The sequence below is a fragment of the Rhea americana genome, unplaced genomic scaffold, assembly GCF_003343005.1.
Source record: "Rhea americana isolate MKP2758 unplaced genomic scaffold, rheAme1 scaffold_22, whole genome shotgun sequence".
NCBI lineage: Eukaryota > Metazoa > Chordata > Aves > Rheiformes > Rheidae > Rhea > Rhea americana.
Genome location: NW_028186329.1, coordinates 2,328,469 through 2,348,968, shown reverse-complemented (window position 1 = coordinate 2,348,968; position 20,500 = coordinate 2,328,469). Strand labels below are relative to the sequence as shown.

The following is a 20,500-nucleotide window of genomic DNA, read 5'->3' as shown; positions in this document are numbered from 1 at the left end:
TCTTTCCCAGTTTCTTCATAAAGTCCTTATGTTTAAAATAACTTGACTGGCTTCATTTCTTTGATTAGGTAACTTAGCAAGCAACACAACTAAGATCCTTGCTTAATCCACACAGCATAGCACAGACAARTTTTCTGGATGTTCAACTTACAGCCATCGTAGACAGATACCCAATGATATGACCTCCACATTTTTCAAATGTCAAAGGCCTAAAGCTATGACTTGCAATACGTATGCATATGTATCATAACTTTTACTGTAAGAATCCATTTACCTCCATTTAAGATTAGAGTTGAGTTATTCTCTCTTATGAAGTAATTTTCACAGAGCTCTCACTTTTCTGAAAAATAAACTCAACTATCAGGATGAGCCAGGAATAATTTAAGCCCCCAAATCGTGAAGAACTATGGTCATTTATATGTTGACTATACTTTCCAGTCTTTCTTGAATACAGCATTTACTATTAGTTGTAACTAACCATTAACACTTTCCTGATTATGTAGAGTATAAGCAGCTAAGTAACAGTCTCTGGCCACATTCACTTTTTTCTAGCATGCCTACTCCTCCTACCACATGGCATTCTATTAGCTCATGGAAAAAGTGCCAGTCAACTAGCTTCTCAGAATTTAGGTGCATTTTCAAGGATAGATCCTCCACAGGTAGTATCTGTAGAGTGTTAAGTGTGCAAGTGTTAAGTGTGCAAGTGTTAAGTGTGCAAGTGTTAAGTGTGCAAGTGTTAAGTGTGCAAAAACAACTAAAGTTGTTTCTAAATTGCCATGCTAGATCACAAGATGTTTTCTCCCAAATCATTCCATTACACATAGCCTATATGTTTTTATTCCCACACTGTCATGGGGTTTGGTCTGAGGAAGTTTWTCATGACAGCTTCTGGATTTTGCACAACTGCAGTGAGAATGAGGACACAGCATTCTTCTTCCTTAAATAATGCAATACAAGAATTGCTCTTACAAAATACAACCAACTTTGAACTATTCACAACTAGAGTGCTCTACGTAATTGCACTATCAGCACCTATCAATATCAACTTCAAGGGGCACTAGTAATTTACCAAGCTATTAAAAAAAAAAAGCCAAAAAGTTAATCAGAACAAGAAATAAGGAGTATTATAAGAAAACCTAAACTACAAGCACTAAGCAATTTCAGAAAGGCTATCCAGTAAGATYCTTTATCAAGCTCCATTACTTTAGTAGATTCTGATTATTCTAGTAAAAACAGTCATTAAAAGCATAGATCAGTTTTGGATGCTACTCATCTTTAAAATAGCAGGGGAAAAGGTGACAGATAAAGATGAGACAAACCCTAAGAAAGAGTATCTCCATATGGAGAATTTATCAAAATAATCTGGTAACTTTCCTCTAGTACACATTTATGAAAGCATTCAACTCACTCTGTTTTCRTACAGTAAGGATTAGAAAAACTAATGCAGGAAATTCTTAACTGAGAACAGGTATTACTGTTTCTTTTTCAGTCCCTTTATACTAAACCATCCCTCACTTAACTTACATAGTGTATTTCTTGATTTCTTCTAAGGTTTCTTGTTGCTGACACCAGTTCTGACCAACTCAACTTCTCCAAATGACTGACCTTTTGCCCCTGTCCATGGGCTACATGTCTATAAAACATAATATTTTATATTAGCAGATATTGCAAGCCTCAGATAYCTGAAATAATATTTGAAAGGTTAAAGGTAGAAAGTACATTTCATAAGCTCTCAAACAACCTGAAACATACAATATGATATCTTACATTATAAAGGACAAAAAACAGCAGCTATTTTGTTCAACTAACTTAAAATGTTAAAATATTATCCCTACAGTATGTACAGACTGAGGGAAAGGGGAAAAAAATAACGCTTTTGACAAAAGTATTTTATACAATTAAATTTTTCAAAATTAACTTGTTGCCTTTATTAGTACACTTGACAGTTGTGAAAGATAATTAGCAAGGGAAGCTTACAGAGTCAATTTCTCTCATTTACATTTTTCTGTTAGCAACACAAACCATCCAGAAATAAGATAATCACTTAACTAGCATAGAGAAATGGTGTACYAAGGCAAGTAGTTTTCTGGCATCTAGTCTGCATGAGATTTTTAAGCTGAGTAACACTGCATATTTCTTCTGGAAAGAAGAATTCTCCCACCCACTCCATTTGTTTATGCTCTTCTACTTTCAGAACTGGATGCTAGCTTTAGACTTGCAGGTTGTGTGTGAAGACAGACAGATTTACTGCGACACAGAGGTGAGGCAGTTAAATGCATTCCAGTTCAGGAAAAATCAAGCAGTTCTAAGTTTCACCTGTCCCCCCCCCCCATCTTTCACTTCAGTGTTGCAGTCAATAATACATYCATCCATATTCATAGTAAGTACAACTACGTAGAGTAACAATTATTCCAGACGTAGGCTCATTTCTTTTTCTTCCCTTTGCCTTTCTTGCCTCCCTCTCCTTGCTGGAGACTTTGTTCACTACCTCCCATTTTCTGTGTTCTTGTTTTCAGTTTTGGAATAGTTTCTGCAGCGTACAGCATCACTGATTTACCTAAAAATAAAGAAAAAGAGAAAAGAGTACACAACGCGTACCTTATACGTTAAGAACATTCACATAATTTTGAAAGTTCAAGTCTGAAGCCCTGGCTCAGGTATTTGTTAAAACAGATATAAAATGCACAGTTGTTCTTACTTTCTGCATGTAGCTGGAAGTTTGAGCATGTCTTTTCTTCAATAGAACTTTGCCATTATTTAAACCAGATTATGACCTCTCTCGCACTGTATCAGAGTGGCATATGACCTCACAGCCTCCAAAGCATCTACACCCTTCCTATGACTCTTTCCCCACCCTTTCCAATGGCCAAAAGTAGTTGGCTCAGAAACACAGAATAACCATGCAATGAATATAAGCACCTTTAGAAAGGTACTATAATCTCCCACTATATATATATATATATATGGTATATTTATATATATATATATATATATATATATATATAAACAGAAGAAATATATATATGATTTCTTCTGATATTTATTTGCTTCCCTTTTACATTCTGATTATTCGTCAGGAAAGAAAAATGCAGAAACAGCCACATTTGTTTACTAACTAATTAATAAGAATAGCTYACTTTGCATGACAAGTAAATTATGTAAATTCAGGGCTCCTCCCAATTTACTTTTAATTTATGAAAATAAATACACAATGTTGTAATTTATCAGTTCATCACCTGTACTGATGCTTAACTAATGCATGTAACCTGAGAAAGGTTGAACTTAGCCACTTTAAGGCAAACGCCTGTTCTGAAAAATAATACTTCCCTTCCCAGAGTCTCCCAACAAAGACCCCTCTGGTGGGGGGGTTTACTGAACAAAAGCGGTTGTTTTGTTCAATATAGCAATCATGCAACCTTCCCCTAAGTCCTTTTCAATTTTCATTTCAAGCACTGAAGAAAAAGTATGATCAAAGACAACAGCACTCTACAGACTTCACTCCCTTGCTTTATTTGGTTGACTTAAACAGGTGAATTTATTTGATGTTAARTTCCAAAATTTGTAAAAGTAAAACTCATTGAACAAGCTAATAATACAAGACAAACAAAGCCTTCTTGTTTTAGTAACAGCTGAAATATCTAACCCAGATGCTCTACTCACGTGTTGGAAACTGAGGTAAACATGGTTTGCCATCATCTTGTTTGAGCTGAATTCGTACTCTACCTCTGTACTGAACATCACGATTCCACTCTCGAGGATACATCTTATTTTTCTGTCATACAAAAGGAGAAACTTATTTTACTAGGAATATGAAATACTGGAATGATTTTCTGTATAAGTTTTCCAGGCAAGCTATCCAAGTCATAGCTGCCTGGATCAAATTCTTCTGAGCAGATCAAAACCAGAACYACAACTCTGCATCAGTGTCATCCGTCATTTAGCTAGTGCAATAAAATCCAAAGCCATAGCTTAACTTTTCCAGAAGCACTGTTACAACCAATTTACTGAATAACTTGTTACAGAGACTGTTTTACTATTCCATGAATCYGGATCACAGTGACAAAGGTTTTGTTTCATCACCATGGCCATGAACCTTTCTGGAACATCTTGAGACAATACAACAATGGGTCAGAGGCTGAGGCCCACTGATTTTGGATACTCTCATCTGTCATTCATTTTTGTTGAAACAATGTTACAAGCTTCTTGCTTGCACTGGCTATTTTACAGGCTGGTGTGCAGTAACAGTATTATATTAGTCTTCTTCTGAAAAGTAAAGTGATTCTGAACAGACATTTGGATGCCAGTCATTAGACTCTGATGCATTAAACTTAATTTCTTAAAAAAATAAAATGAAAATAAAAAACAGTATTTTACATTATTAATTATAAAAAGAAGAAAGAGGCTCCCKCTCTAGAAAAGCAAACTCATTCCCTAAGAAAGGGAATCAAGTTAAACTGTTTGAAGACCAAATGAGGATCTAGTTGATTACTGTAGTACTGAAAATTTAAGTTTCTTAGGCTAAAACATGACTTCCACAAAGGTTTCAAAGAACCCTAAAGATTTCATGCAGCAGAATCCTACTCCTATAGGACATTCTTTCCAGAAGTTAATCATTTTTCATTAGGAGTGAATTTTTAATATTAAATTTGTATAGTTATAGCTTTAAAATTAATTTTTATTCTGGCTTTCTCCATTAGGAACTTTTGAGTATCAAGTATAGTCCTCTCTGAAGGACACACACACACACGCACACACACTTATATATTTACAGCTATTTTTATAGGCAATTTTTATAGACATCATTATCTTTGATATGTGATTCTTGCCTTGTATACAGTTTTCCAACCTCTACTTAAGCATTATGTTCAATTATTGCTCAAAGAAAACAAGTATCTTTGCTGATGACCAAAAAGCTTTTCAATTGCAATTTGACCTTGCCTGTAAGAAAARACATAATGAAAGAAAAACTGAGACCCATAACAAACTTTTTAATTACCTCTACAAGCACATTGAATCCAACCGCTGCACATACATCTTGGATTTCTGTAGATGTCGGATTTTCAACAGCCTATTGAAACATGTTTCAGTTATTCATTTTTAAATGATTAATTACCTATATAGCAATAATTTGAGTTAAGATTTCGCACTCTACACTCTGCAACTAGAAAAAGTGGATGGAGAAAGGCAAGGCACTTCAAGTTATGACAAATTTGCTGTASAGTCATTTGTGAGCCCTTCTACTGTCTAGAAAAGATCAAAAAGAAAAAAGTAGCGATGACACATCAGAAAAAACAGGAAAGAGAYGACACATAATTACTTAGGACAGGGAAGAAGGTAACAGAATTGACTAGGAAAAATAAGTGAAACAAAGTAACTTTAATATACTAATAAAACCCCCCAAGAACGATGGATCGGTAATGGTAAATATATAGCAAGGACTGAGGAGAAAAGAACAGAATTTTTTCTAGGCACAGGAGAMCGAGGAGAAAAGAACAGATTTTTTTCTAGGCACAAGACAGCAGATCCCTCACACAGAAAACTCTGATAGGAACTTATCTTACTATACCTATATTCTGTGCTTTGTCCCTTTGCTGCTGTCAAAGGCAGAACTTAAAATGCATGTGGTATATAGATTTAGTAGATCCTGCTTTTAATGTGTCTAGAAATAGTTATAATCTCCCTCCCTTACAGTATGTAACAAAAAATTCTGGAAATATAAAAGGCTTGTTTCACTGCTTAGGATTGTTTTTTTCTCACAGTAGTAAAAAACCAAAAACTTCATCTTTTTCTTGATCAGGTAAATCAGATCACCAGTAACACAAGCTTTAGTTTACTACTGTATCACATCTAAATTCAGCAAGCAAGTTCTATAGTAGATTAATGCACTAATGAGTGCATTAGTTCTCATTGCTTCATCTTCCTGCYAAAGGTGTTGCTTACATAGAAGTAGAGACTTAAATCTAAGCCTCAGACAAAGCTGTTGATCTTCTCTGTCCCTCTCAGGAAAYAGACTGACAGCTGGAAATTATAATTTATTTAAAGATAACTTAGTGTCAGCATGTGAAATTGTTAGAAGAGCACTGGGTTTGTTTTCCAACTCCCTACATACTACAGCAAAGCAAAACAGTGTATTTCCACACCACCCACAAATTACTTTGTCTATAGGTATCCTTCTTCCTTCTGCTATTGTCTTCTTGTTGTTTAAATATGCTGGATAAATGCAGATGAATCTGGAAGAGAAAACATTGCAAGATAAGGTAAGTAATATCAGCTCCTTAAATTGTTTGTGCAATGGTAAAACAAAAGAACAAAAAAAGCAAGCCCATTTCTATAACACAAGAATTCCACAGCAGTTTAGAACGGTCAGTTATTTTTCCTTGACTAATTAGCAAGTCACTGCAAAATCCCATTTTCAGTTATTTAAGAGGCTACGTAACCATCTGGCTGAAACCACCTTTGCAAAACATCAGTTTCAGGGGCAGGATGCACACCTGAATGCTGCCCCTGGAAAACTGAGTTCTACTCACCACTATAGGAAGCGCTTGGGGAGACTAAGCATTTCAGCTATGCTAAATGCAGCATGTGGCTGTTAACCGTATTTGTAACTGCTCTTTGTAGACAGGCGTTACCAACAAAACACAACTTTCCAAGTGCCCGGCACCTCGCGCAGAACCTCTAGAATACCCCATCACTTTGACACACGGAAACCTGACACGGACAGTTATAATACTCCTCACACGAACAGCTTAAAGATAAACGCAATTCCCCCGTCCCTAACGAAAACCAGACACCGCCAACAAGCCCACGGCAGCCCCCAGCGCCGCCCGGGGGCGCGGCCGAGCGCGCCACGCCGCCTGCCCCTCGCTCTCGCTGCCTCCGGCCCCCCAACACCCCCGTCAGGCATCTCCGCGACTGACTCACGCAGCCATTCGCCCCCGGCCGCAGCCCCGACGTGCCCCCCACCCGCGGCCCGCTTCAAGCAAGCGGGTTGGAGCGGGCCGCAGCGGAGCGGGAGCGGGGGGYACGCTCCCCCTTACCTCTCCTTATCAGCCGGAGACGCGGCGGCGGCGGCGGCCATAACACCGRCAGCAACGGCGCTCCCGGCCGTTACTGCCGCTGCTCCGGCTGCGTCACACCGCCCGCCCCCTCACTCCCCCGRCAGGGATTCCCGGCACCCGATTGGGCGGCGTTGCTGCCGCTAAAGCACACCAGCCTGTAGGAGGATGCCACGTRCTCGCGGCGCAGCGCGCGTGCGTCCCGCACTGCGCAGGCGCCCCTGCTGAGGGGGCGCAGGGCGGCTGGCAGGCGCCGCCGGTTCGCGCYGGTTCTCGCCGCCGGGCGGAGCCGCAGCCCTCGTTGGAAAGGGGAATGAACCAACGGTCCGCGGTAGAGAGCAGGTTCAGCGCCATGGCCGTTGGGCAGGAATTGGAAGCGAGACCCTGAGGGTTGCCTCAGCTCGGTGACTTCGTTCCTTCCCACAAAAGCGAAGTGAAGAACCCTACCAGCAGGGCGACGTTTCAGTGCGAGGGGCTTCGTTAAGAACGGCGCCCGGCTGCCGAGCGGGAGGCTGCGGCCCTCTGCCTGCGGGTTTCGGGCTGGTTCTGGGGAGCAGTTCAGGGTACAGAGACTTAGACTTGCAAAACAAAAAAGCTCAGCATCTCAGCTGCAAAATGCTGTTTTGCCGCAACTTCCAGGAAAAGCAAGTGCTGTTCACACATTGGCATGAAATTCAGTGACACAACCAAAACATTGATTAGAATAGGATGCGTTCTCAGAGATGGCTTCAGTGCTAAAGCTGTGGCTCCTTCAGCACAGGTACCCAAGGGCATGACAAGTGATCTGGGTCTTTGAAGCCAGGAACTTTCTGGTCAGTATTTTAAATGTTAAGTGAGGATGATCCAGTACTAAGAAATCTTTATGATGACTCACCAGCATTTCAGGACACTTCAGTTACACTAAAGGAACTACTCTGCASGTACAGAGTTTCCAGAGACCATATCAAGGGTGATACTTGAAGAGCAAATGTTTCAACTTAAATTGACAAAATGATTGCTATGTTTTGTTATCTCAGGTTGTAACAATATCAGGCTGTCTGTTAGAGGGTGATGTTGCTGTTGAATTTTCTGTGCAGTCTCAGTAGCGAAAGACCACCTGGAGCTTTGGCAATCAACCCTGTCCTTTGTAAACATGAAGTGCACAAACTTACTGCTTCTAGGACAGTGCAGCAGTCATGATGGGTAGACTGAATGGAGTACAAGCCCTAATGAAAGATGAATTCARCAGGGTACATTTTGTGCAGTTACGCTCACCAATTAAACCTTTTCATGCAGCAGCTATGCTTCAGGACACACGAAGAACTGAAAGGATTTTTGCACACTTTTCTGCATTATGTTTTTTTCTGCTTCAATAAAGCATATGGCTGTGCAGCATGAAGAACTGAATAGGAGGATGCTGAGACCAAGTGCAACACAATGGACTTTCTAGGGAAGGACTGTAAGGACAGTTCATGAAGACTTGGAAGAATTATGGAAATGCTTCAGGAAGAATCAAGATGGCATTTAGCACCCAGTCATGAGTTATTTGGGCCATTGATTCTTTTGAATGGTGAGCAGTTTTGTCTTCTTTCTTTCTATCTTTGCTCTTATTATGCCAGACATGAATGTACTGTTCAAACTACAACAGAAGAGAAATAAAACTGTGTGTCTTTGCAACAGCAGCTTTCAAAAATGTGATCACAGGTATATGACAGCAGGCCAAAGCTTTGACAGCTCTTTAGAAAGATAACAAAAAGCAAAGTTACACAAACTGGGCTGAGTCAAGTTATGAAGGAAGTTTTTCATCTGATATTTTCCATGCTGAAGAACGATTTTTGGAGGGTGATCCCTGATTACCATCAAGCTGGCTGATGCAGAGTTCTTTAAAAAATATGTATATTATTTTTCTGAAGGAGGATAAGACACAGCAATTGACTGTTTTCTGTTTTCAGAAAACAGACACAGCTTGGTATTTTCTATTGACACAAAGATCTCATAAGTAGTGTAAAATTCACTACATCACTGTTTTACAAAACAATATAGAAGAAATTTTCAATGAAATTATGAATTCCTTTAAATTACAATCATGACCAATGACGACATCAGAACTAAAAGATTTTCTTGRCACTGAAATGTGTGGCAAACCTATTTGAGGAATATGAAAAGCACAGAATAACCAGTGCTTTAGCAGCGCTGATGATAGAGAATAACCTAGTGAAGTCATACAGCATTTTGCAAGGCTGAAGAACAGAGAGGCACAGTCTTTTTGCATGATGCTATCAGATGCTGAGAAGAAAAACATACCTCTCTAAGAGGTAATTATTAAAAACAATTTTATATTTAAACACATTGCCATTTTTTGTTAATTTATACGAACAAAACATTCTCATCTTGTTAGCTTGATAAAGAATTAGCAGCATTGTTTAGCACAATACTGTTCTTACAACTCTCTGTTGCATACACACACGTGGGTCTATTACTGGACTTCTGTTGAGATTCCCACCAAGGTGGATTGTTTTACAACAGTTGTTCAAAGCATTTAACCCTCTATGACTGTACGAACAATATAAGCTGAGGATAGACTAGATTTCATTGTACTCATTGTGTACCAGCATCTATGCAGAGCATGCTCATAGTCCGATACCTAACTTAAACACGTTCATCACTAAACCATGTTAYGCTTCAGGCCCATGTTACGCTTGAGGCTCATTGCAGTTTATTTCTGTTCTTCAAATAACAATATGCATAACCTGGGACACATGGTCTCAAATCCCCCCCAGAGGGTGTAAACCTAGATCTCCTTCTGAAAAACAGTGCTCTAGCAGAGTTTAAATAAAAGAACTACCTACTGCTTTTACAAAAAAAAAAAAAATATTTGCTATTGCCACAGTTTCAAATACAATTAATACAAATTAGGCTAAAACATAATGAACAAACAGTAGAAGTTATTTCTCCATGGTGCTATTTTTTTCCCCTTAGATTTCTGCAGTGTTTTTAATTTCTCAGTTACTTTGTAGACCGCTTTCTGGTGCATAATGGACTGCTATTAGACAACAGATTGAGAAACACTGCTATGACATTGCATAAAAAATGGCAGCAAACACAGCTGCAATTTGTGAGTGGCCCGATACTGTTACTCCATATTAAGTTTGCTCGCAGTCTACACACTTAGTTCAGGATCTGAGAAAGCTTTTATGTATTTGTTCAACATTGCTATGGTATTTTTTCTTTTGTTTGAATTCATACAGTTTCTTAACACTAACATGTGGATTAATGACGTATTTGTGATGATGACATAAAGGATTTTTCACATCTATTTCAGATGGAAAAATTTTAAACAATTGCTGGAAATTGAGTTTGTCTAGTTACATACTGAATTATATAGCATATGTGGCTATGCTTCCCTACAACAAGGGAAGCATGTCTTCTTTTCCATAGATCCTATTATTACATACCAGTCTCATGTCTTGGTGCAAGAATTCACAGAATCTTGAAACTAACATGCCTAAAATGAAGCATTAGRTACAAACTTGTCAGTTTAATTCCCACTATCATTATAAAATGATCACATTGAGTATATGGCATCCAGCAACTACATTTGTTCTAGAGTCACAAGAAGTTTATTTTAAATCCCGCATATTTCCAGTCTGAAGAATTCAGACRTAAGTAGGTCACAAAACATGCTAACTCAGGCATATAACAGGAGCATGCACTCTCCAAATATCTATTGTCCATGACATCAAAAATTCAGTAATTAAGCAATAAAGTTCAAAATTCGACACCTCTTAAATATTCCAAGCAATGTGACGATAAGGTATAATTGCTGTAGAGGATAGGACCCACGTATGTGTGAAGCAAAATTTCACATTTCCAAATAATGTCTTTGCTTATTACCAAGGATACTGGTCTCTGAAGCTGTGTATAACTTCATTCCATTTGTTGTAACCATGCAGTRGAAATGGAAATGGCAGGGAATGAACAGGTACTACATGCACTTCAGACAGAATTCTGTCATAGCACATGCCACAGCGAGTAAGGTGTGTTCAGTCAAACCCTATTTTGTAACTGTGACAGGCAAAAAAAAAATAACAAAAAATTATAATTAAGGGCCTGTAAAATTATGAAATTCAGCAGTGGTTGTGATATAGGATAGTACATTTCACCTGGGATAAATCCAGATGCCCTAACTGGAAGTGGCTGCCCAAGCAAATGCATCTGGATTGAGCCAAAACAATACTTCTGTGTGCTACTGGAAGTGTCACGTACAGGTAACAGCTCATTCAGAGCTAGCTTAGCTGTTTTCTCTGACGTGGTGTTGGACTGTCTAAATGTGTCTAGAATATGCTCTAGTTTAAATATGCTAGAAATGTGCATGTAAAATAGAAATTAGTGGAATCATTCAAGAGGAGGTACATTTTCAGCTAGATTGGTGCAACGCCTCTGGAGTGGACTACTGATACAACGCAGAACAGGGATGCAGGGTGAAATCTTGGTTCAATAGACACTGAAAGGAGGGGTTGAGCATTGAGCAGAGAAAGATTTTCCCACAGTCTTTGTAAGCAAGGWTTCAAAAAAAGTGTGTTTTAAAATAAAATATAGGGAAAATAAAAACAAACCATTTAAATGGAAACACTTYATGAAGTATGTCACTAAGATGGAAGTGTAGTCAGTTGTAAACTAGCTCTGTCTGAAAGATAAGTTTGAGCAGTGTAGAGAAGGGAAAAAAAAGGAGTACTGTACTTCACTTAGATTCACAAAAGTGGTGTTTACATATCATGAAAATTCAATATGCAGAATGAACCATAGCATCCTGGCATATTGTACTTTTAGAATGCTGTGTACACTACTTTCTCCAAAACAAGTGATTACTTTAAATTCATGGACTACTCCAGTTCTTTCTATCTTAGCAAGTCAAAATCCTTTTACACTAGGGGGTCTCTGGAGAAGCACTACCTCATGGCTATCCTACAATTTAAGAGACAGTTGCACCATTTGCTCCCTTTAGTACTCAGAAGAAAGTCCCTCTGTTCATCAGTGTGTTATGGGTCCTAGAAATAATCCTGATAGCACGTGCATCCTTAAAAAAAGACGTAAACATCCACTAAAGCTATTTTGGGCTTACTTGGCTCAATCTGCTTAAGGCAGTTCCATAGCTGCCTTGAAACAGTACTGCGGAATGGTACTTAATGCAGAACTAAAAGTCTTTTAGAATATCTTACCTACCACCCTTTTAAGTCTAACCCTTGACTGACATAGAATAATTCAGAAAATACTGCAGACACCGTATACAGTATTTCTCTGAGATATGGGGGAAGACTTGCATGCAGCACATTGCCGATGGACTTGATCCAATCTCTATTTAGCTTACAACAAAAGAACTGCCAAAATGCAAGTACAAAAGATAAGGATTTCTACCCATCTCTAATTCCTTGCTATTTGCAAAGAACGTGTGACTGAGAAAAAAGTATGGGTCTCAGTTGTATGTGCGATTGTTCCTTGGCCTTTCTTTTTTGCCTTGTGGAACAGCTGACAGCTGTGTAAAGTTGCAACTGTTCTAAGTCAGTTTGTAAGACCAAAGGAACCATCAATCATCCATACACAGGTGACAATAATAAATTGTTTGCACTGAACTCATAGCTTTCATTTAAACCAGAGGATTTCTGTCCAAAAGGCTTCCAAGTGACTTAAACGATTAAAGAGTGTCAAATAATCCATCACAATTAGTTAACTGTTCAATTATTATAAGAATAAAGGTGACAACTCCCTTTCTGCACTCAATGGAAAAAAAATCAGATAGAAATGGGAAGTTTCTAGCCACTCATATTATGGCTTAATCTTTACATCTACCTTCCTGCTCTTCCACGGGTACTTCCATATTAAATGTCTGCCACCACAGACCTTAGTAAAAATCGAAGTAAGATGCACAAGCAAATCTGAATTCTGTTTATTGTATATCTACACCACTGCATCCTGCTCCCCCTGCCCAACAATATGCTATTCTRTGTAGTGGATTTTTAGAAGGGACAGAATTAGGCACCAGCTACTTTCATTTGGTATTAAATGTAATCACCCAAAATATCCCTGCTTTCTTTACTTTAAACTGCAGGTGATAGTAATGTGTTTTTTTTTGATTTTCTTTTGTCGTCCCCCCCCCCATTTTTTGGCTATACAATGTTACCTGGCTTTTTTTTTATGATTGCTAGTAAGGGAATTTCCTTTTTCATTTATAAATTAAAACTAAAAAGTGTATTTTTCTCTAGAACACCTCAAAAATAAAGTACTAAACCAGCCAGCCAACCTCATTAATCCTGAAATCAGAACTCATCTTCTAAACCATGAACAGAGAGCTACAAATACTAGAAAACACAGTATCTAACTCGGCAACAGTGCATCCTTTTTACTTTAAATGCTTCTTATCTAACTYTATGCTAAACAAAGATGAACAGAAGGGTGCAAAATATGCATGTGTATGTGTGCATAAATATTTATGTTTGTATGTTGAGAATTCAACTAATCCAGGTCCTTTAATAGTCTCTAATCAAGGACTAAAGAATGTATTTATTATGGAAAGTTAACCGAGTCTCTACTGTGCTTAGAAGTCAAAATGAAATAAGCTCTTTTGTGACCCTCTGGTAAATGATGGAAAAGAGATTATGGAATTATGTTGTGGCAGAACCAGATTTTGTTCCGTGGAATTCATTTTAATATGAAACATGCAAGAAAACAGAGCTCTACTGGTAAAATCCATGTCTCTGAGCTTATTTCCCATTTTTGTTTATACAAAACATGACAACCAACAAAATCATATTGAGTTTTTTCAATTTTTAGTTCTGATATGCTCTGTYGTTGTCTAAGTGTCTTAACAGCGACTTGCTTTTGAATTAGATTATATTTGTAATACAGCAAACAGACACCTAACTTTTAGCAGTAGCCAAGAAAAGAATCCCACTCTGACAAGGTGCAATCAAGAGGAAAGTTTATGTAACACTGCAAGTAGTAAGTTATGCATAGCAAGCCTAAATTCAGAATTAGTATACTGTGAAACAAAATACATCAGAATAGTTGAAGGAAGAATTAATTACAGAGTTAGGATATAAACAGTAATGCATCTCAGGCAGAAGCAAACAACAAAACTGAAGGTAAGATAATTGTGGGCTGAGTTTGTTAAGGAGAAACAACATTTACAGGTGGGAAAATGCATCTGATCTCAGAGGATGACAATTCTTTGTAGAGAACCAGCACAAGCTTTATGCATCTTAAATCCCACCAAAAAGTAGGGCATGAGAGATAATCAGTTTGTACATTAGTCTTGGGCTCATATGCTGGACAGAAGTGCACTTCACTGAGTGAACAAGCTCCCTCTACATCTTCATGATATCCTAATTGCAGTTCCACAGCCACTCAAGCAAAGGATGTTTCCACAAACCGCAAAATTAAAAGACTTTTCTCAAATCTTACAGTGGCAGAAATTTGTAAATACATAAAGCCAGAACTGTTTGGAAGATTCACGAGGAATAGATTACTTGCAAATCTGTGCTAGGGAGGCATTACCCAGTCTTCCAGTAAGCAAACAGCACATCTGGCAGACTGAAAGTTTGACAGCAGAAAACTGAGGTATTAAATACACACTTTATATTCATCCAGACATTACCAGTTCATTCAGATACCTGCATTACTGTTGTGAACTCCTTCAGCCCCACACCAAATCTGCTTGCACTTCCAATATGTAACCAAACACATAACCAGCCAACTTACCGTTTTGACTAAAAACTCAATCTTAACTACATTAACATTCTCTATAAACACGTTTACAGATACAATCTGTTATTCTGCATACAGGAAAGTGTGAAGCTTGACTAAAGTTTTTGTATGTGATTCGAAATGAAAGAAGAGCGTGGCATTTTTACTGTTTTAGTTAAAAGTGCAAAGGAGATGGCTGTGGAAGCAAAGGATGAACACATTTGGGTGATCTGGGCTCAAGAAAGTCCTCTAAGTTTTAAGCGTGTGGAGGAAGTCATGCTTCTTACTGACTGACAATTTGCTTCTGATTCACAGCTTCATCCAGATCACACATCTCGACAAGAACAAACCTGTCCAACAGGTGGGTGAAATTTTGCAAGAAATTACAGTAGATCAATGAGGGTAAGTTAAGGTGGAAGATTGTTAGAGACACTCTTACARTTCGTTTACTTTTTAATAAGAGAGCAAGGCAAGAAGAAGAGTTTGGGAGACATCTAGCAAGAAAAGAATATAAGAGCTTGTAAGAGTCCACCTAAGCATTTTCCAGATCAACCATATTAGTATTACTGTCTTCATTAGGGAAGGGATATGTTCTCTTCTCTTTCAAGCCTCTCCCAGAAAACTAGCTGCAGTAAATATATTTACTGGATGGATTTACTGCATTGAGTTTAACACCGAAGATTTTAAAATTGTCACCTAGATGTTTCACAGAAAAAATGTGTTTTAATAAGTCTTGACAACAAAAAAACATATTTTCCACAAACACAAACTATAATGTAATACTTCTGCAGAAACTCGTCGAGAGTTTCCAGGATAAAGGGCTTGTCTCTAACATAATGTATTTAAATGCAATGCGCTAGGGGGCTGCTAGACACAAGTTCAGAGTGAACAACAGCTGAAGAGTCCAAACCTTGCTTTTGCAGAAGTCTTGTAAAAATTTGCTTTTGCTGTCTCAAAACCTAGGTGAAGAACAGTTCCGAACCTTGCATGTCAGCTTGAAATTGCATGTAATGGTTTGACCTAATCTAACACTCAACACCCACAGAAGGGAGCTATCCCCACCTCTCCTCTCACTAGCTCTGGCTGTTTTCAGCTTACTCTCTTTTCACTAGCTTTGGCACTTGTCTGACCCCGAAATGACCCACTCAAATGGGGCACTAATCTTTCTTCTCCTCCAGTTCTGCCAGGTAGGAGTTGAATTAGCCAAATGAAGAGTCAAATGAGTGCCAGAGGACTGCATAGCCAGGAGCATGGGAAGGGAGAAAAAAACCTCTTTCAACGGTGCAAACTGTCACCTCAGTTCAGAAATAACATGCATCTTTACCYTTAGAAGGAACAAAGAAACCTATCAACAGAATTTCATTGTCTTCTTGGTAACATCTGTTTCCTTTACYTCTAATGGGGGTGTGATGGGGAAGGGGAAGAAACATCAAAGAATTCAGCTGTCAGATTAGAAGACAAAAAATTTGCATTTTCATGGCCTGCTTGCATACTTTCAAAATAAAATCTCATTAATTTGTGGACAAATGTTGTTCTTCCTATGTAGTTTATGCAATTTATTGGGAAATATATGCAAGTACATCCCTGTGGAGAGATGGCTGAGATTCTCTGAAATCTTTCCTTTTCTCCCCTTCGCCCACGACACAGCAATCAGCTTCCTCAAGGCCATCACAGATACTTGTCCACATTGAAGAATACAGCGTAAACTATATTTACACTTTGAAGCCAAGTCTTGCTTGAAAAAGTATTCTAATTGTGTCAGGAAATCCTGGCAAGGCTTTCAATTTTTAAGCTGGCATCTCTGACAGAGATTTTTTTGAGAATTATCTTTAAACTTTCAGGGGAAAATAATACTCTGATGGAGAACTTCAAATGAAAAATAAAAATAGATTAGTTCCCTTTTAAAGTTTGAAATACTTAGTCAGAAGGACTTTCACAGAAAGCAAGCAATAACCTTGACTGTGGCATACATCATGTAACTTTCACCAARAAATTAAAATAGATGTATATTTAAGAAAGTGAATTAGAATTTGCAAGGTGGTCATGTTTCCACTTTTCACATCAAGAGAACCAAGCTGTAAGTCAGTCTGAAATCACCGTYACAAATATTTTCAGAGTAAACTGATTTTCAGGTACTAGTTTGATATGTGCTGGAAATGGTAAGCTAATTCAAGGACAACTAAAGGTCTGCATGCAAATCGCAAAAGTTCCACCAAAATCTGGAGAAGGAAAGAAAATGCATTTAAGAACAACAGTGAAATGAGTCTTGGTTCYCATATCTCCTTACTTTTCTTCTTTTTAACTGATATAAATAATATCCTATTACCTACTGTGGTGACCTCAAATAAAACCAAGCGGAAGTTGAAGCAGAGTAAACCAGATCTGGCTATTGCTAATCTAGACACTGTTAAAAAAAACAGGGAAATGGAAAATGCCTTTAAAACATATATGTGGATGCTGGATTTTACTTCCAGCATCCATTTTTATAGATAAGCTTAAATGTATCTTTGTATCCTAATTAYTAACATAAATCAAACATCATGGCTATCCTTAAATATGCTATAAAGGGTCTTGATGGATACTGAATGTTTTAGATACAGTATCAGAGAAATACAGGTCTGGAAGGGATTTCTAAAGGTCACCTACGCCATCTCTCTGCACAGAGGCAGTAAGAAATACACTAAAACCCATCCCTAAGAGATGTTTGCTAAGCCTCTTCTTAAAACCTCTATAATTGAAATTTAACTCCCATGGGAAGCATATTTCATTGTTTCACTGCCCTTACAGTTGGGAAGTTTATCTTATCTATATCATTTTTACTACAAATATAGGCTAGTTTTAAGGATARAGAGAAACTTCCCAATTATAATGATCATGAAATACCTCCAAGACTATCTAGAGAGGCCATTGCAATTTTCAAAGACATTCTAGTGAATTATACACATATAGCTATTTATTTCACCTCATCTTTTTTTAAAATAGCTTCTTTATCTGGATTCARTTTAACTTTAAACACTTAGCAGGATGTAGATGTAAAGCTGATGCCAACTGACTATCCTGGATTACGCAAATTATACCTACCTATTAACAATTGAAGGCCTACCACAAAAAAAGCATCACATAATTTATATGAAAGATAGTCATGCATTTTAAACACAGGGATGGAGTTCTGTATTYTACTCCAATAGGAAATCCTGACTTTGAACAAACCACAATCTTTTTCTATCTCACCTTTAAAAGGACAGTACTATTCATCTTAAATGTTTTTGTGATGACTACTATATGCAAATATAGTGCATATAGTGCATATATTAAATGAGGAGTGCAGCTTATTAACAGATTCACCAGATGATAAAGAACTATGACATGTCTATAAGCAAGTTTGACGGGAGACAAAGTATAAATGAGGAAATAAGATACCACTTCTTCCAAAATGATATTTTAGTATTGGCTTTTAATTTAATCTTAGTTGACTTCTRTTGATAGTATCTCATTTCTGTTCATAAAAAGTGCATTTCATATGCAGGATTTAAGATAAAAATAGATTAATTTCAATGTCAAATGAAGTACAGTAGCAACAGATGTGATACACTCTACAACTGTGTTAAAGCTACATTAAAATTAAATTGCTCTATTTCACTGGATCCTGAAATTAGGGCATTTTGAATCCTGAATACCAATTATTTAGAATGCTAACTTTAGAATAGCCAAGTCAAGATACACAACAAACTGAATGCACTGTCATGGTTTGTTCAGTCATACACACAATGGTTAATATTATATTCTTTTATAAGTGTTTCTACTTTAAACCAAATYTCATCTAAATTCAGACCACATATATTTCAAGCACAGATTTCTCTTTTCAGCATTGTTTAAGCACAAACCATATTCACATCAAAAAGGCTTGAGGCAGCAAGTGTCCTGGTTTGTGTATAAAATTGTTCTTCTATTATAGTAACAAATTTCTTATCATGGGATTTTTGCAATATTTTTCCCTTGATCATTTTTAAAAAATAAATAAAAAAATGCATGAAGATTTCAAATAGAATTAAAATTTCTTACAGTCACTATTTCACATTCTACATTATTTTTCCCAATTAAAAAAAATCTTTTGTTTTATAAATATTACTTTTATACATACAATATTGTTTCAGGCTTGCAGTCATGAAAACAGTTATACTGCTTGGCTTCTGGAAATACCCTGCCTTTAGCCTTGTTACGCACCTGAGATGTGTGAAACCGTCTCAATTACAAATATAGTACAGAAGACCTAGGGCCTGATCCTGCAATCGTTCTAAGCATCCTACAACAGCCATTGTCAGCGATAAAGATGGGTGAATAGTGGAGGTGCAAGATTCTGCCGGACCAGGCCTTAAGTGTAAGTGCATTATACAACACACAAGGTGACATCTCAAAATAAAATACCATCTTTTCATGTAATGCAGAAGTAACACACACAATTTACATATAGTAATAATTTATTCTGAAATGTTCATTTTAGTCTCTGTTGAGACATCACCCATGTCTCATTAATAAAAGAGCAGCCATCTCACCTCAAATACCAGAATATACAACAAGTTACAGCATAGCAAAAAAATTCTACCTACTTTAAGATAAAATCTAGTTCAGGTAAAATAATTTTGTTCAAGGTTTTACAGTTACACAGTTTTCCTTTTGTTGCAGAGCACAAAAAGTGTAAATTGTTACACCATAGCTATCTATGCACATTATGTGACCACAGAAATGTTAATCATTACTTCAGAAAATGAACCGTCAGTTCCATTCATGCATAAAAGCAGGCTGGGATAGCTTGTTCAGCAGAAACCATATTACTGTGAATTTCACAGCCACATGATTAATTATTGGGTTAGATGGACTCACAAATACTAAAACTGAGTATACTTTTTTTGCATAAATAATACCAATTCTTCCCTGATGTAGTTTAGTCAGTCTGTAATCTAGAAATGATTGATAAAGCAATATGACTATCATCTCTATCTGTAATGTTCATGATTTCAAGACAAGCAATATTTAAAGGACTGTGAGATGGGAGGCTAATTAAATACATGTTAAACATACTGTACAAATATAATTGCATTAGCAATTTTACTCGAAACTGTCAAGCAGGTATCCCTCCAAAATATTACCAGTGAAGACAAAGTATACTATCAAATATGGCTTCCAGAACAAGGACCCTCTAACAAGAATCAAACCTATTTACAAAAAATAATAATAAAAAAAAATTAAACCAATCCCCAGTCTTTTTAAAGTTTCATTTGAAACAAAATTTTTCTCAATAGCTGCTGTAAATAATACATCAGTTCTACTCTTTTTTTTTTTTTTTTTTTTTTTTTAAACAGGTGTGGGCATGCAGCAATTCCTCTGGCCCTGAGTTCCTCCTCTAGTTTTATTCCTATCTCATAGTTATCTGAGGTCAGTAAGGTGTATGTTCATAGCACAAATTCCTTTTCTACAGCTGTGGTGAGGCATGCGTAACTTGATGGGTTTTCTTTGTCGGATTTTTTTTTTTTTGTATTTAATCATTCTGGCAAGTAATTTTGATGTAGACAATAGGCGTATTTTGTAGTGAAACATCAGAGTCTGTGACCTTCCCATGCAGCTGCAGTGCAATGTTTTCTTACTGATGCTTTGGAGAATTCACAGCAGACCAACTCCATACACTGGGATTCAGTGGATACATAAACCCCATTGGGTTTAGCAGAACA

General features: G+C 37.3%; 1 protein-coding gene and 1 long non-coding RNA gene across 2 annotated transcripts; one reads left to right on the top strand and one right to left on the bottom strand.

The window, feature by feature from the left end:
- Positions 1-1,903: 1,903 nt before the first annotated feature.
- SRP19 (signal recognition particle 19) lies at positions 1,904-7,150 on the bottom strand. The gene is made up of 5 exons (XM_085305361.1): positions 7,038-7,150; positions 6,155-6,230; positions 4,997-5,068; positions 3,661-3,772; positions 1,904-2,557 (listed from the first exon to the last, which is right to left on the bottom strand). The coding sequence occupies exons 1-5, from the start codon at positions 7,076-7,078 to the stop codon at positions 2,424-2,426; spliced, it is 435 nt and encodes a 144-aa protein (XP_085161487.1). The 5' UTR covers positions 7,079-7,150; the 3' UTR covers positions 1,904-2,423.
- Positions 7,151-7,324: 174 nt separating this feature from the next.
- LOC146595590 (uncharacterized) lies at positions 7,325-16,270 on the top strand. The gene is made up of 3 exons (XR_014895898.1): positions 7,325-8,604; positions 15,090-15,135; positions 15,953-16,270. It is a non-coding gene; the product is annotated as an uncharacterized LOC146595590 (long non-coding RNA).
- Positions 16,271-20,500: the final 4,230 nt, after the last annotated feature.

Excerpts from the sequence above, each read along its gene's own strand:
- SRP19 (XM_085305361.1), bottom strand. The coding sequence starts at position 7,078 with ATGGCCGCCGCCGCCGCCGCGTCTCCGGCTGATAAGGAGAG. Across the intron at positions 6,231-7,037 it reads TCTCCGGCTGATAAGGAGAG|ATTCATCTGCATTTATCCAG; the intron begins GTAAGGGGGAGC and ends TTTCTCTTCCAG. Across the intron at positions 5,069-6,154 it reads GAAGGATACCTATAGACAAA|GCTGTTGAAAATCCGACATC; the intron begins GTAATTTGTGGG and ends ATGTTTCAATAG.